The 15,147-nt window shown below is 48.3% G+C and overlaps 1 protein-coding gene across 1 annotated transcript in view; it reads right to left on the reverse strand.

Annotated features, from left to right (window-relative positions):
* Positions 1 to 3,162: 3,162 nt before the first annotated feature.
* The window catches only part of SLC26A9 (solute carrier family 26 member 9), a 53,673-nt gene continuing 41,688 nt past the window's right edge, over positions 3,163 to 15,147 (reverse strand). The window contains exons 12-21 of the mRNA XM_033918825.1: positions 13,861 to 13,956; positions 13,016 to 13,122; positions 11,784 to 11,853; positions 10,626 to 10,718; positions 10,280 to 10,390; positions 9,377 to 9,652; positions 9,223 to 9,277; positions 7,984 to 8,129; positions 5,989 to 6,048; positions 3,163 to 3,720 (exon numbers count right to left, since the gene is read on the reverse strand). Of these exons, the coding sequence (XP_033774716.1) occupies positions 3,673 to 3,720; positions 5,989 to 6,048; positions 7,984 to 8,129; positions 9,223 to 9,277; positions 9,377 to 9,652; positions 10,280 to 10,390; positions 10,626 to 10,718; positions 11,784 to 11,853; positions 13,016 to 13,122; positions 13,861 to 13,956 (1,062 nt within the window). The 3' untranslated portion in view covers positions 3,163 to 3,672. The remainder of the gene's footprint in view (positions 3,721 to 5,988; positions 6,049 to 7,983; positions 8,130 to 9,222; positions 9,278 to 9,376; positions 9,653 to 10,279; positions 10,391 to 10,625; positions 10,719 to 11,783; positions 11,854 to 13,015; positions 13,123 to 13,860; positions 13,957 to 15,147) is intronic.

Here is a 15,147-nt window from a genome sequence, read left to right on the forward strand (position 1 = left end):
GGACTGCCCTTAGTGCAGGTATTCCTGCAAAATTTTTCTTGGAAATCTCAGGTGCCATTCACTTCCCTCTAACACTTTCTTCTCTGCTAGCCTGAAAAGATTTATGAGAGGGGCAGGCAAAGACCGCAGGGGTCTCAAATTTTCTTTCAGATTGAAGAAAAAACTGAGCTAAGCAAAAAAAAAAAAAAAAAAAAATTAAAACACGCCACCACCAGCAAAAATCGAATAAATTATACCGGTGGACACGGCCACCGGTCTTTTCCTTCCACTATAAACATTTCTTTTGTTGCGGTGATGTTTTCTTCATCTGCTGATGGTACGGCTTGTGCATCAAACAACCTTGCTTCAGAATTCTTGGGGTCTTTGTACGTGAGGGGAAGAAACACATCAGACCATTTTTAACCAGTTAACTAATCGGCTGGCATCTAAAAACTGTCCCCTCTCATGACTGTAAAGGTCTGGGGCTGGCAAGGGACACAAAGGGATTTTATTTTAAACTCCACTGTGGTGTGCAGCAATGATTTGCATCTGCTGTAAAAAAAATAATCTATAATAATAATCCTCTTAAGTGCGCATGCGCACTTAAGAGGATGGGGGTAGCTGACAAGTGCTGTGTCCGTCCGTGGCTGGTGGCTTATGCGCATGTGTCGGCTTGGCGCACCAGAGGGCAAGATAAAGGGGGTGCAGAGCAGCGCTGGCAGCGGCAGTGTCCAGTAGGGAACACGTCCACGAGTCCCCCCTCCCGCACCAACCACTGCCGCTCCTGAGGTTCGCAGTCGGCTGTAGCGAACCTCGCAGGTCGCTCTCCACATGGAGTGCGATCGCGTCAGAGGGAACATGCTACCATATGGAGAGCGGCCTGCGAGGTTTGCTACAGCCGGCCGCGAACCTAAGCAGGCCGCTTTCAACAGGAACAGGAGCGGCAGCGGCAGCAGCAACCATGGATGGATGGAGGGAGGGTAAGAACGGGAGGGGAAGCGAAAAAGAAGGGCTATGGAGCAGGCAGGAAAGAGGGCTGCGTTGGGGGGAGGGGTGTGCTGGGGCAGACAGCAATGGGGGGGGAGGAACAGAAGGGGGGGCCACGAAGCAGGCAGGCATTGCAAGCAGGGGGGCCAGGGAGACAGACAGAAAGAAAGACGCACAGACAGGGGACCTGGGAGAGACACAGACACAAAGAATGACAGACAGATAGCGTCTAGGGAGAGAGAGAGAGAGAGAGAGAGAGACAAATAAAAAAAAACAAACAAAACACCAGACATACAGACATCTACTCTAGCACCCGTTAGTGTAACGGGTTAAGCACTAGTAAATAAATAAAAGGCTCAAAGTTCACAGCTGTGGAAATACCCACCAGAGCAGGGTAGCCCTGAATTTATAAGGGAAAACTGGGGGGAGCTTGCTTGCGGGCCTAGGGGTTCAAAGTCTCTTTACGCCTCGGGCACTGCAGGGATTTTACAAGTTCCAACAGAGAAAAAATGTAGAGGACCATCAAGAAGCCCCCCTGACCTAACAGATGAACTGAAAAGAGTCACAGTCAAGCCACACTGGAGAGAGTCAGAGAGGAAAGGAAGTTCCAAGGAAGAGGTGGAAATGTGATGCCAAGTTCTCAAAACCTTTACAGTTCGGGTTCCCTTTCACTCAGATTCCCCCTCTGAATTCTGCCCTTTACAAAGATTTCTTTTCCAGGCTGAATCGGTTGCCCTGGCATAGAAGGGGGGCAGTAGGATTCCCCCCCCCAGAGCTGGACATCACAAGATGAGGTCTGAGACGTTGGACCTGCGCAGTCTGCATTTTCAGCACCCAGATAGTCCACATGGGATTGAACTGGAATATCCATAGCGTTAACATGAACTGAATCAAATAGGTTGGGCTTCTCACTGTCGGAACCGCAGTTTTTAGTCATCGCCTGAAGACAACTGACAGAGAAAGGAACATACAACACACTATCATTTGCATAAAGGTGGTCACATATGCTGTAAGATTTGCATGGATTATACAGGAGCTGCCACAGAAGTTAACCAGCTGGCCAGGCCTTTCGAGCTGGTCACCCTCTCCCCCATTCCACCGAGAGACTTCTCCCTGCTGTACTTGGTGGAGAATTAGAAAAGCAGAGTTAGGCCACTGAAACGCCCTCGTGGGGACCTCAAGGTCTGCTGGGGAAGCCAGGGCTAGAGGGAATGTGTCCAAGGCATTTGCAGTCGGGTATGAGAAGCTTGTTCTAGGGCTTGAACCAGAAACAGTCCTAGGCAGGAGCTGATCTTGCATTAAGGGGGGGAGCCTCGCAGGTGAGCCTCCACGGAAAATCATCATCGTCCAGTGTGAAGCCATTGGTAATACTGTACCTCACATGACTCCGACAGTCCTAAGGTGACAGCCAATTGTTTGGGTTTTTTTGTTGTTTTTTTTTGCAAAATGGTGCTGCACGACTCGTATTCCGTGAGAGCCGCTATTCTCATATTTCCCCTCTCCTCAAGTCACTTCACTGGCTCCCCATCCATTTCCAAATACAGTTCAAACTCCTCTTACTAACTTACAAGTGCATTCACTCTGAATCCCCCCCTCCAATATCTCTCTTCACTTATCTCCCCCCATGCTCCTCCCTGTGAACTCTGTTCATCGGGCAAGCCTCTCTTACCTACCGAATACCCTTCCCCTCCACAGCCAACTCCAGACTCCATCACTTCTTTCTGGCCGCACTGTACGCTTGGAACAGGCTCCGCCTGAACCAGTACGTTGTGCTTCATACCTGGCAGTGTTCAAATCCAAGCTAAAAGCCCACTTTTTTTGAAACTGCTGTCAGATATCTCGACCAGAATCTCCCCAACCCTGAGATTGTTGGCTCTTCTGAGCAGGGACTGCGCTATAGAAATGATACATAGTAGTAGTAGTGATGAAAGGAGCCCTGGGATTGGTGGTCCGTAACCCTACTTTGCTTATATCCCACCCATAGTAAGCCCCCCCCCCAGGGCTGAGTATGTGGGCAGATGGCATGAGACACCCCAATAATTAAGTGCTAAGGGAAGGCCTGGGCTTCCCTGAGCTTCAAATGAGGTACACAGACTATCAGGTAGTGCCCCCCCCCCCCCCCCGTCCTCTGTCTTATCGTTTCATTCTCTCTCCCTTTTTTTTTTTTGTTTTCTCTTTGGACATTTTAAGGTTGAAATATCATATCAGTGCTTTGACCTGGTTTTGAGGGGAGGGGGGCGGTGTTCAATGCCATGTAAATGATTTTGGCTGAGAAGCTGGGGGCTTTCAGCTAGTTTGTGAGGCGATTTCCAGGCATTTTTAGGCTGGGGGGGGGGAATGCAGAGCCCCGACCCCCCACCTAGGACCCACCGGAATAATCGATGCAGACATCAAGGTTTCTAAAGAATGCACCCAGTTCCCGCTCGCGTTGCAGCTGCACGGTTCCTCTAAATGACGCCCACGTGTCACAGACTAACCATCTGGCAATCACGCTACAGCTTTCTAATCTCGCTGCAGCAGCAGGCCACGTTTCTTAGCATGAGGTAGTCGGTGGGAGACTCTTGGAAGTGCTTTGGCTAAGATCGGCACATTGTGCATTCCGTTGTGCTTCTTGGCTGGAGATGGCGGGGTGTGAGGGTCAAGGTTGCTGCTCTTGTCACCTGGCCCGTCGTTCCTCCAAGCTACATTCTGTTCGCTGACCTCAACTCAGAAGACAGTCAGGGTCTCCGTCTGGAACATGCTTCCAAACATTACCTGAGCAGAAGAGAGAACGGAACTGATTAATGCTAGAGAGACCCGACCTTACCAGACCAAGGCCTACTAGATGTAAGAATACCAGGCACGCCTGTGGCATGCATAGGGTTACCAGACGTCTGGGTTTCCCCGGGGGTCTTTCCAAAACCCGGCACTTTGCCTGGGTTTTAAAAAGCTGTGTCGGGCACGGAGGAAGTCTGCGCAGATGTCTCTGCTTCAAGGGGGAATCGATGGTAGAGTTTTATTGAGTCGTGACTGAGGCCAAATGTGACTTGGACAAGGGGTCATGGACTGAAATTAAGGGGCACCAGGCCCAGGACAAATATTAGAAAGTTCTGTTTCTCACAGCGAGTGATGGAGACCACCATTCTGGGTTTCAAGGGCAAGTTGGATGCACACCTTCTTGCAAACCACATTGAGGGATATGGGTGAACAAGGTCTTAGCAAGGAACCCCGGGATTGGCCTCCGCGTGTGTGTGTCGCCGGACAGGATGGACCTAGGGTCTGATCCGGCGAAGGCATTTCTTATGTTCTTATGCCAGTGTGATGGTTCGGGGTTGGGGACGGTGCACGCTCATATAGTCCAGTCGGCTCCAGGATTTCCTGCAAGGAACTGAACGTCACAGCTGAAGTCCTGGGGGGGGGAAGGGGGGGTGACAGAAAGTATGAAGCTCTCTGTCCCTCCCAGCATGGCAACTCTTATGTGTTTCTGGGCCTAAGCAGAAAAGAGAGCCTGAGGTGCAGTTGACAAGGTTTTCCTGGCCCAGTCATTAGACAGAACTGGGGAGTCACCCAAGGCAGTAGCAAACCAAGCGATCCTGACAAGTGCGGGGGAGGTTGGACGGTTTTGGAGCTGCTCATTTCATGTCGGGGTGATCATAATTGTTGGGAGGTCCAAGAGGTCTGGATTTCCCTGAACATGTCCTCCTTTTGAGAACACGAACAGGGGTCCGGACGGCGCTTTTCAAAACCCGGCACTTTGTCCGGGGTTTGAAAAGAAATGGCGTCGGGAGGGGGCATCCGTACATGCGCAGATGCAGCGCGGTTATGTCACGCGCGTAAGTGCCTGGTGTCATGGCGTCGCATCCGCGCATGCCTTCCTGCCTGATGAACAGACAGTGGGGGTGGGGCTGAGGGTGGAGCTGGTGTGTAATGGGGAGGAGATGGTCGGGTCTAGGGGTTCGGATTTTAGTAACGTAAACCTAGACCAAGGATCCTGAAAGTTAATTGAGGGGGGACACAAAGGTGAGGGAAAGGCTGCTAGGTAGCCGGCATGAGCAAAAGTTGGTTATGGCTCTGCTCCCCCACTTTTGAATCTTTGGACAGCCGCCGCACAGCGTCAATGAGCAGGACTGACCTGGAACCCTTCATTCTGCTTCTGGGGTCAGGCCTGCTCGTTGATGCTGTGCGGCGGTTGCCTGAAGATTTAAAATTACAGCGCTGGGAGAAGGTGGGTGGGGAAGTTGGGAGCTGGCGTAGTAATGGGGGGGTGGTTCGCCCCAAGCGCCATCATGATGGGGGCACTGGCCCCATCCTCCTCACTGCCCCCCCGCCATGTGCATGCACTCCTTCCCTTGTACCTCTTTAATTTTCCAGGCGTGACCAGCAGCACCAACTTGCTGCTTGCGTCAGTGTCGGCTTTCTTTGACGTCAGTGTCGGCTTTTTTTTTCTCCCCCCCTTCTAAACTCTATTAATGTAACTTTACCCCACTCCTCCCTTTCAATCATCACTTTCAAGTCTGTCTTGTCGATGTCTTCAATGTTCACCTCCCTTTCTTTCCATAGACATTACTTTTAAGTACTATTTTTATCTCTATTTTACTATTTTATTGTAAACTGGCTACATACTCGTTGATGGTCGCTATATTGAAAATCAATAAACTTGAAACTTGAAACATCCCTTCCGGGTCTGGCGCGTAGGAAGTGACATCACAGGGAGAGCAGACATGACATGGGCAGCAAGTTGGTGATGCTGGTCACGCCTGGAAAATTAAAAAAGCATGGGGGAAGGGAAAGGGGATACGTGTGTGGCAGGGGGAGGGGTCTGGAAGGAGCGGGGGGGGGAGGCGCCACTCACCCTCACTATGCCACTGGGTGAGAGGTCGTTCGCTGGGGCCTAGGCCGGAGCCACTGGGTCCCCCCTAAACAAAACAGTGTTCCGCTGGTTTGCTCTTTCCTTATGAGTGATTTCACTTTGTTTACTCAGCTACTGTGGAGGTAACTGAGCTTCACAGGCCTTTGGGCCCAGGACTGTTCTTTGGCTCTTACCTCTTCCAGGTTCTGATAATCGTCACTGTCTCCTTCCAGGGACTCCATATCCACGAGGTCCTACAGTCAAAGAACAGGAGCCTATCAGCAGCGTGGAAATACAGAACGGATACCCAGCTGGCCCCACTGACACACGACCATGGCCTTTACTTCTTACAAGGGAAATGAGATGTGAGGGACGTGGACAGGAATCCACTGGGTAATGCTGAGACACCACATAACTGGGGATTTTCAATGAAAGTATTGCAAAAATTCAAATGAAGCTTCAAGAGTTTGCTGGAAGCTGGAGAATCTTCTGAACTTCTGGCTCAACCTGTCATGCCTTCGCTCCCAAAACAAAACACAACTCTACTCTCCTCCGGGTTGATCCCTTCATCTGGAAACAGCCCGTAAGCAAATCTACTCACAGGTCCTGCCTAAATTGTGTTAGTGTTCTAGAAGGACTACTGTATTTCCCCATATATAGGCGGCGGCTTATACATGGGTTTTACAAACCTGTGTATTGGATGCGGCTTATCTAAAGACATGAAAACTCATTCGCGAAAACTATAATTCAGTACAGTACGCATAAGACGACATACCCAAATGTGTGTATGCATACATTGTGTTGTGTGTTAGCAATTAATCGTGATTAATCACAATTAATATAAAAGGTAATTTTAAAGAAAATACATCGAAAACAAGACAAAAAAAAGTCCTGAAATCAAGCTTAAACCACTGTTGTAGTTTTCTCTCTGTCTTTCATCCGCTACCTAGTCCCCTTCTTGGCTCTATCCTGATCTCTTCTTTCTCTTGCATCCAGGTCAATGTGTCTCCCCTAATATCCAGTATTTTTCTCCTTAACCTCTGTGCATCCAGTTTCCCCCTTCTCACCCTCAATGAATCTACTTTTGAAATCATCCCCCGCCCCTGGACCTTTTTAAATCCCCGCGGCGTTACTGGAGTGCCGTAGTTGAACTTTTAAAAAATCATCCCCCTTAAATACCTCCAACGCTGGACGGCTGCCTCCTCTAATCTTGCAAGAACTGATGGCGGCCATTCAGGAAGCAGCGCGGGGCCAGGCTTGAGATCGAAAACATCGCTCCTGCCCTGCGCAGAAAGATTGAAGGAGGCAGCTGACGAGGGAGGTATTTAAGGGGGATGATTTTTTTTTTTAAAGTTCAGCTACGATACTCCAGTAACACTGCAGCTTATCTAATGGGATGGCTTATCTAACAGGTTTAAAACAAAACTCAACATTTTCTGTGGCCTTTACAATGGGGCGGCCTATACATGGAGAAATACGGTACTGACCTTCAGAAAGGCCGTAAAAACTCACCTTTCACCCAGGAATTCCCTCCAACTTCCAGTTTTGATCCTCAAATCGACTCCTTACAGAGTATTCACTCCACCCTGTTCTGAAGTACTAACTCCTACTTCTCCCTGTGCAGGAGTTTATGTCCTCAGTGGTATATCCTTGCCCGCCGCTGCCGTGCGTGCGCGCTGCTTCCCTGTAACGTTCTTGGTCCGAGCAGCAACCCCCAAGCTGCTGTCGGACCAGCGTCGGCTCTTCCTCTGACATCACTTCCTGGACCCACGCCTAGTAAGTGACATCAGAGGAAGAGCTGGCGCTGGAGCAGCAGCAGGTTGGGGGTTACTGCTCGTGCCAGGAACTGTACGGGGGAAGGGAAACAGCGTGTGCGTGGCAGGAGGGGGCAGGGAAGGAGCGTGTGGAGGTGGGGTGGGGCACCACCGCTCCAGACGCCTCGAACCGTTGCTATTGCAACCCCTTCTGGGCTCTTTTGGGAGGATGGGCTAAAAATCAAATATGGAAATAAATATGGAAAAGCCTCCGCTCTCATGGCGCGGAACTGCTTAGCGCTTGCTCATCAGGAGATAGTCCTGTTCTCAGAGGAGGGAATGAGGGGCGGTTGGGGACGCAGGGACAGAGCAGAGGGCTTCGGCAGTTGTAGGGTGGCTATGCAAAACAGCTGGAGCCCTGGGTCTTAGCTTTACCTTCTCTGCGCTGGGCCAGATCATGGCTCCTTGTCCATTTGCCAGGGCATATAACACAGCATCATGGACAGTAAGGAAGAGGTGACTTCTGTCTAGCCCTCCGTCTGCAAAGACTCCCCCAACTTCAATGTCACAGTAAACCTGAGCTGGGGGGGGGGGAGGAGAGAGAGAAATTCAGACAGGACTGAGAAACTTATAAATCAACATGGCTAAAATACATTTACAGAAGCCCATGTAAACCGCACTGAATTGACTCCCCAGTCATTACATAGAAACATGACGGCAGACAAAGACCAAATGGGCCCATCCAGTCTGCCCATCCGCAGTAACCATTATCTCTTCCTCTCTCTAAGAGTTCCCACGTGCCTATCCCAGGCCCTCTTGAATTCAGACACAGTCTCTGTCTCCACCACCTCTTCTGGGAGACTGTTCCATGCATCTACCACTCTTTCTGTAAAAAAGTATTTCCTTAGATTACTCCAGAGCCTATCACCTCTTAACTTCATCCTATGCCCTCTCATTGCAGAGTTTCCATTCAAATGAAAGAGACTCGACTTATGCGCATTTATGCCACATAGGTATTTAAACGTCTCTATCATATCTCCCCCTCTCCCGTCTTTCCTCCAAAGTATACAGATTGAGATCTTTAAGTCTGTCCCCATACGCCTTATCACGAAGACCACACACCATTTTAGTAGCCTTCCTCTGGACCGACTCCATCCTTTTTATATCCTTTTGAAGGTGGGGCCTCCAGAATTGTACACAATATTCTAAATGAGGTCTCACCAGAGTCTTATACAGGGGCATCAATATCTTCTTTTTCCTACCGGCCATACCTCTCCCTATGCAACCTAGCATCCTTCTAGCTTTTGCCGCCACCTTTTCAACCTGTTTGGCCACCTTAAGATCATCACATACAATCATACAATTAGTGACGGTATAGAAGCTCTCAATAAACCTAAACATCCAATGCCAGTATAACCCATATCTTCTAAATGCAAGCTTTATAAACCAGTCGAATCAAGCAAGAAGCTGTGAATCAGGAATCTTGATGAGCTCTAAGGTACAGGTCTCTGGGCCTTTGCCAAGATCCTGAACTGTGTCACTGCATCAGCCTGGAGTCAGGAAAACCAGGCACAGGGTGTTGGAAAGATACACCGTCAGATTATGCATTCAACTTATACTATCCAAAAAAAAAAAACCACCCTGTTGAAGGTCTGTCCTGCTCCAATGCCTTACCTTGTATGTTAGCAAGGAAGAAATTAACTCCAATCTTCTGATAACTGGAGCTCAGCTAGAGAGAGAGAGGAAAAAGGACGCATTACCACCAAGACTCTGGAGTGAGGGAAGCTTTGGCTTTTTAAGCTCCACGAAGGTGCCGAAGGCTTCTTACCTTGCCCAGGGCTTTGACACCCATCAGATCCATGAAGCATACACCGCTCATGTCCAGGATAATGGTGTGAAAGCCAACGTGAGGCGGAGCAGTGAGGATGGGGTCCACTGGCTCAGTAGGCTCTAGGCTGGGGGTGCTGTCCTGCCCCAGGGCTCCAGCAGGAGGGCTCACCGTGATGTAGGACACGCTGCTAGGAGCAGGCTCCGTGCTGTTGTTGTTCGAGTCGGTGGGGGCTGTGCTTTCAAAATCTTGCTGGAGTTCTTGTAAGGACACAGTCTGCCAAACAAAGAAAGGATAACAATCGGCTGTGCCTCAGTGTCCCCACTCTAAAGACGGATTGAGACATCCGGGTTTGATTTCCATTACTTTCAATGGAAGTAAAACTTGGATGTCTCAATCCGTCCTCCTTTTTCTGAAGCCAGTGGCGTAGGGAGGGTGAGAGGCGCCCCTCCCCCATCCGCACTTCCACCCCTGCCCCCCTTCCCTTCCCCTCCCCGTACCTCTAGTTGAAGTTGTTGCTCAGGGCAGTCAACAACGTGCTCCTCACGACCCCGTCGGCTCTACCTCTAATGTCAACTTCCTATGCGCGGCACCCAGAAGCGCCATCAGTGGGAGAGCTGACGGGGTTGCGAACAGCACATTGTTGACCACTTCAACTAGAGGTACTGGGAGGGGAAGGGAAGGGGGCCATGCACGTGGAGTGGAGGAATGGGAAGAGGCGTGGGGGGGGGGGCGGAGAGTTTCTGGTACCCCCACCAACATGGCACCCCCCTCGCCCTCCCTTACTATACCACTCTCTGGAGCCATATGGTAACCCTACGACTCCTGCCATTTCCCCTGCGTTTCCAATACTGAACTCTGATTCCCCCCCTCCCCTCAGAATGAAGACAAGACGCGTGTCACCTTGCTTTTCAGGAAGAGGGATCCCCGTTGCTTCTGCAGGGTTGCTCCTTTCTCCTCTTTCTTCAGGTACTTTCTCTTGGCTAAGTAGATTTTGCCTGGATCGAGTCCTGTCTGGGATGGAGAGAGGAGTCAGGCTCAAAGGATCATCCAAAATCTAAACACTTTGTAGCCTGTCGTAATCAAGGCGGAATCATGCACCAAAAATAACAATACAGCTCTACATTATGATTTATGAGACAGCATTAGCTCTCAGAACATCGACATTACACTGAGCTCCTCTGGACCGCTTTCTGACGAGGCATGCAAATGTTAGATTGGTTAATATAGGAACACATTGATTCATTACCTTCCGAATGACCTTCTGGCAGAATATCTCTGAGTTGGCGAAGTAGACCGGGGAGCAGTAAGTGACTACCTTAATGCCTTCAATTTCTTGGGTCTGAAAGAAACAACAGGGATAGGAGGAGGTTATCCTGGAGGAACTCAAGAGCAGGTCCCTAGCTGATATAAGGGGATCTCTCTTATTTGGGTAGATGGTTCAAGGACATCCCTGTGCTCTTCCCCGGAGCTCCTGGAACAACGTGGATGTATATATCCATCAGTGAGCACGTTCTGAGAGGGAACTTGGAGGAAATCAGTAACCCTTTATCATCTAAATTGGCAACACCAAACTGTCCAAAGTTCTTTGCTGACAAAATCCAGAAAGGGTCCCCATAGATCATCTATCACATCTCATATTTGTTTCTCTGTATCAAGTTGAGGATTGCTTTCAGTCAATAACAACATAACATAACATAAAAATGTATTTATATACTGCAGTACCTTAGGGGTTCTATGCGGTTTGCAAATGACTTAGAAATTACTAAAACTGAATTGGAAAAATTGTTCTAAATTACAGCTTCTGGTGGAACTCAGTGTGTCATCTGTACAAAATGGAACGTTTACTTGCAATACAAAATGGTCATTTTAATAGATTTAAAGATGTGTGGAGACCAATAATAAATTATCATAATGATTAATGTTAATTTATTATTCTTCTTCCTTATATGATAATTGAAAGAATGGGGGGATGGGGGATGGGTGGGTTATGATAATTTAATATATATGTGCATAATTTAATTGATTAATATACATAGGAATTATATTATTTATGTATAGATATGAAATGGGGGTGGGATATAAATCTTTTAGGTATATATTGTTATGGAATTATCAAGTGATAATGTAATATGTTGTGTTCATATTTTAACGTACACTTGATGTATATGTTAAAATGAATAAAGATTTGGAAAAAAAAATAAATTACTAAAATTTCTTAAATAAGTAGGTACTGGGTAGATGTTATAATTCCTAACATTTATTTGGGAGTTCAGCTCTGCTGCCACTGGAATGAATCCTTAGAAGGACCTGGAAAACCCAAGGCTGACTCCACAAGTCCCTGAAGATAGGTGTTGAGGGAGAAAAGTGAGATTTCAGGGGGCATCTGCAGGCACCTGACACATACCTTGCTGTAGACTTTGGGGTTTTTGTAAATATCTGTGGAAGCAATCTGTGCAAGGGATGATCCATTCCGGCTAAGGAACAGGAAAGGAAAAAGAGATCGGATCACTTGGTGAGTTAATGCACTGTGCTTTCTGAACGCTCAGGAGAACCCTGCGGACACAAGTTAGAGGTTAAATCTCTCTCTAGTTTACGCTTTGTAATAGCTGATATCTTCTGGTGAAGGAAAAATCATTTCATGTAATTCCATCTCTAGCAGGGCCATAAAGCATCGTTTTGGTTGGAGGGGAATCTGGAGCCTCACCCCCAAGCTCTCTAGCTCCTGAGGCTGTGGTGGGCACAATCTTGCCCTTGTGGACCACTCCATTCTGCCTAGTGGCATAGCCATTGGGGGGGGGGGAGGCCCTTGGAAGCCTGGTTCCCCCCCCCCACACACACTTAGGGCTTAGGCAGCCTCCAGAACCGCAGCACCCCTTTAAGCAGCTGGAAGGGATGCCAAAGCACCACCAGCCAAAGAAATTCTGTTCCCCAGCCGTTCCTTTCCTTCTTGCGTGCTTTCTTAAAGCAGAAGTCGGAGGTGTGCCTCCAGTCCTCAATGTCAGGACTTCTCGTGCATGCTCAGTTTATGCAAGAACTGAGCATGCTCAGGGAGTCCTGGCATCAGCGGCTAGAAGTACAATGTCAACTTCTGCGTTACAGAAGCACATAAGGAGGGGAGTGATTCGAGAACTATATTTCTTTGACTGGCGGAGCCTCGACATCCCTGCCACGTGTGTGTGTGTTTGTGGGAGGGGGGAGGAATGTGTTGCCCCCCCAATCTCCCTCTGGTTGGAGGGCTGGCTACACCCCTTCTGCCTACGGTTGTAGTAATAATAACAGTTTATATACCGCAGTACCGTGAAGTTCTATGCGGTTTACAAAAGAATAAAAGAATGTACAAATTGATTAAACTTAAAAGAGATGAAAGAAATTGGTTAATAGGTCAAGAGAACTGTTATTGAGGAGAAAGAGATGTACGGGTCAGCTGTCTAGATACTTCAGGAACAGATATGTTTTAGGCGCTTCCTGAATTCCTCATATGTAGTGAGTGATAGGTACTGGGTAGTAATCCTGCACTCTTTCTAGGTGGACCACTCTCCAGAGATCAGCCTCAGACAGCTCCCCTGAGATCCTCTCGCAGACAGTGAAACCATCTCTAGCACTGCTTGGTGGCCAGTAGACGTAGAGCTCACTTACAATTGGGTATGGAAGACCACCACCAGGATGGAGAATCCTACGCCAATAGCCAGTCCGTAGGGCAGTCCCAGAATGAAGGTAGACAAGAAACTCACCACCCAGACACACTGCAGGGAAGGATCAGAGAACAAAGTATCAGCTTCACCCAAGCCTAGTATCTGCTCGGACACTTTCATGACAGCCTGGGGATTAGGCAGAAAAGAGCAATTCCAGGGGAATCTAAGGAGTGGCGCAAAATCATCTAAAGGTGACTGGATTCTTACAATTAGGGACAGCTGCTCTTGGGTATCTTTCCTCTTAAGCATAGGGACCAATATTTCAGAATGACTCCTCCCTGGACGCATGGAAGGAGCTTGCTCAATTTCGGGGGTACTCAGCACCCAGAGCTGCCTTCTTTGCTTCTATGTATTTTTGCCTTCTGTCGGATTAGGAGGATCAGGAAGGTGACCCCCATTCGATCAGCAATTAGATTAACAGTAATTACCATGCTGATTTACAAAGGCAGAGCAATAACGGAAGCTTTGAGATTGTGACACACTTCACAACCGCATGCCAAGGTGATGGGCACAGAGGCTGATGTGGCATTCAATTACACTCAGACGGTGCCAAAAACCACAGTGGCCGCCTTTGCCCCCCTTTCTTTTCCAGCCTCTGTGAGCACTTATCCCAATAGATAACTGTGGTGAAGCAGCTGTGGGACTCCAGGAGGGAAGGAACGTTATACTAGCGGGCAAAAATTCAGGAATCCAGTGCAGAGGTGTTTCCCAGTAACAAGTTTACATTGGCGCTGGAACCAGAGACAATGTCCAGGGGATAGGACTGGAGTGTCCACAGTCAGCACTCACACAGTCCAGCTTGTTTTTCCTCCACAGATAGAAGGGGTCCGAGAGCTGCTTCAGTGAATTTTTCAGGTTCACAGCAATCAGGGCCCCCAGGACAGACTGTAAGAAATACAAAAGCAAAACAATTGGATTTGATACAGCACAGCTCGCGGTCTCTATACATGAATATGGCACAATGCTACAGCTGTGTTTGTTTCTGATGAAGCTCCAGTGACATGCTTTCAGAGATATATGAGGATATACAGATGTTCAGGCAGTCCCCGAGTTACAGACACCCAACTTAAGTACGACTCATACTTAAGAACGCGGTTGCGGCTTCATTTGATTTCACCGAGCAGTATTTCCAGTGGCATAGACTCCTACACCTCTCCTGTAGCAGATTCAGGAACAGTGTGTGGTTGTGCATGCTGTACCTTTGAGGGAACACTGGTAGGGACAGTTGGCCCTTTTGGCAGAGGGAAGCAGCAAGAATCTTAAAATCTACAAGTTCTGAGTTACATACAAATCCGACTTAAGAACAGCTTTAAAAAGGTAACTCGTTCCTAACCCGGGGATTGCCTGTACATCTGAGCGATTAACAGCTTTATTTATATCCCGCTGTACCTTTCAGTTCAAGATGGTTTACAACAAGAGAGGCTACAGGAATGCAGCGGTTACATCATGAAACAAACAGGTGTGTAACATAATTATATATATCAGAAGACAGAAGCGTGCAAGTAGACGTAGAAATAGCTATAGCAGCTTCTGTAATAAATAAATATTGAAAGATACAGATGTATCAGGGGAAATGTTGTCTTGTGGTATCTGCTCAGGACAGAACACATCCCAAGCTTCACCAGCTCCTTTCACTGGACACATCAGATCAGTGTACAGTATAACCTGCTGATTTTATCAGTAAACTGAGGGGGATAGAAACTGGCAGTAACAGAGCCTAGTGCATCAGTGCAGAAAGCCCCTCTTTCTCATTCATTCACCCAGAAGAAAATGTCTCTTACAGAGAATGACACCTCCCCCTCAATTGCCCCTGCCCCCAATTAAACTCAACAATCATGATGATCATAGAAACCAAATTAAAGTATATGTTGAAGGTTCTTTGGGTTTGTGGCTTTCAGAATTGATGGTTTTCTTTGGACTGGAGCTGCTTTTTGCTGCCCTAGGTGACCGCCTAGTGGTAGGCCCTGCCCTGACCTCACTCCACAGCTTCAGACTTAGGCCTAGATTCACTAAACGCACCGGTCTGAATCGTTGTTGGGTGACCGATTCACTCCAGAGTCCTCAAGCAAATTAAAT

Source organism: Geotrypetes seraphini, chromosome 13 (assembly GCF_902459505.1).
Source record: "Geotrypetes seraphini chromosome 13, aGeoSer1.1, whole genome shotgun sequence".
Taxonomy (NCBI): Eukaryota; Metazoa; Chordata; class Amphibia; order Gymnophiona; family Dermophiidae; genus Geotrypetes; species Geotrypetes seraphini.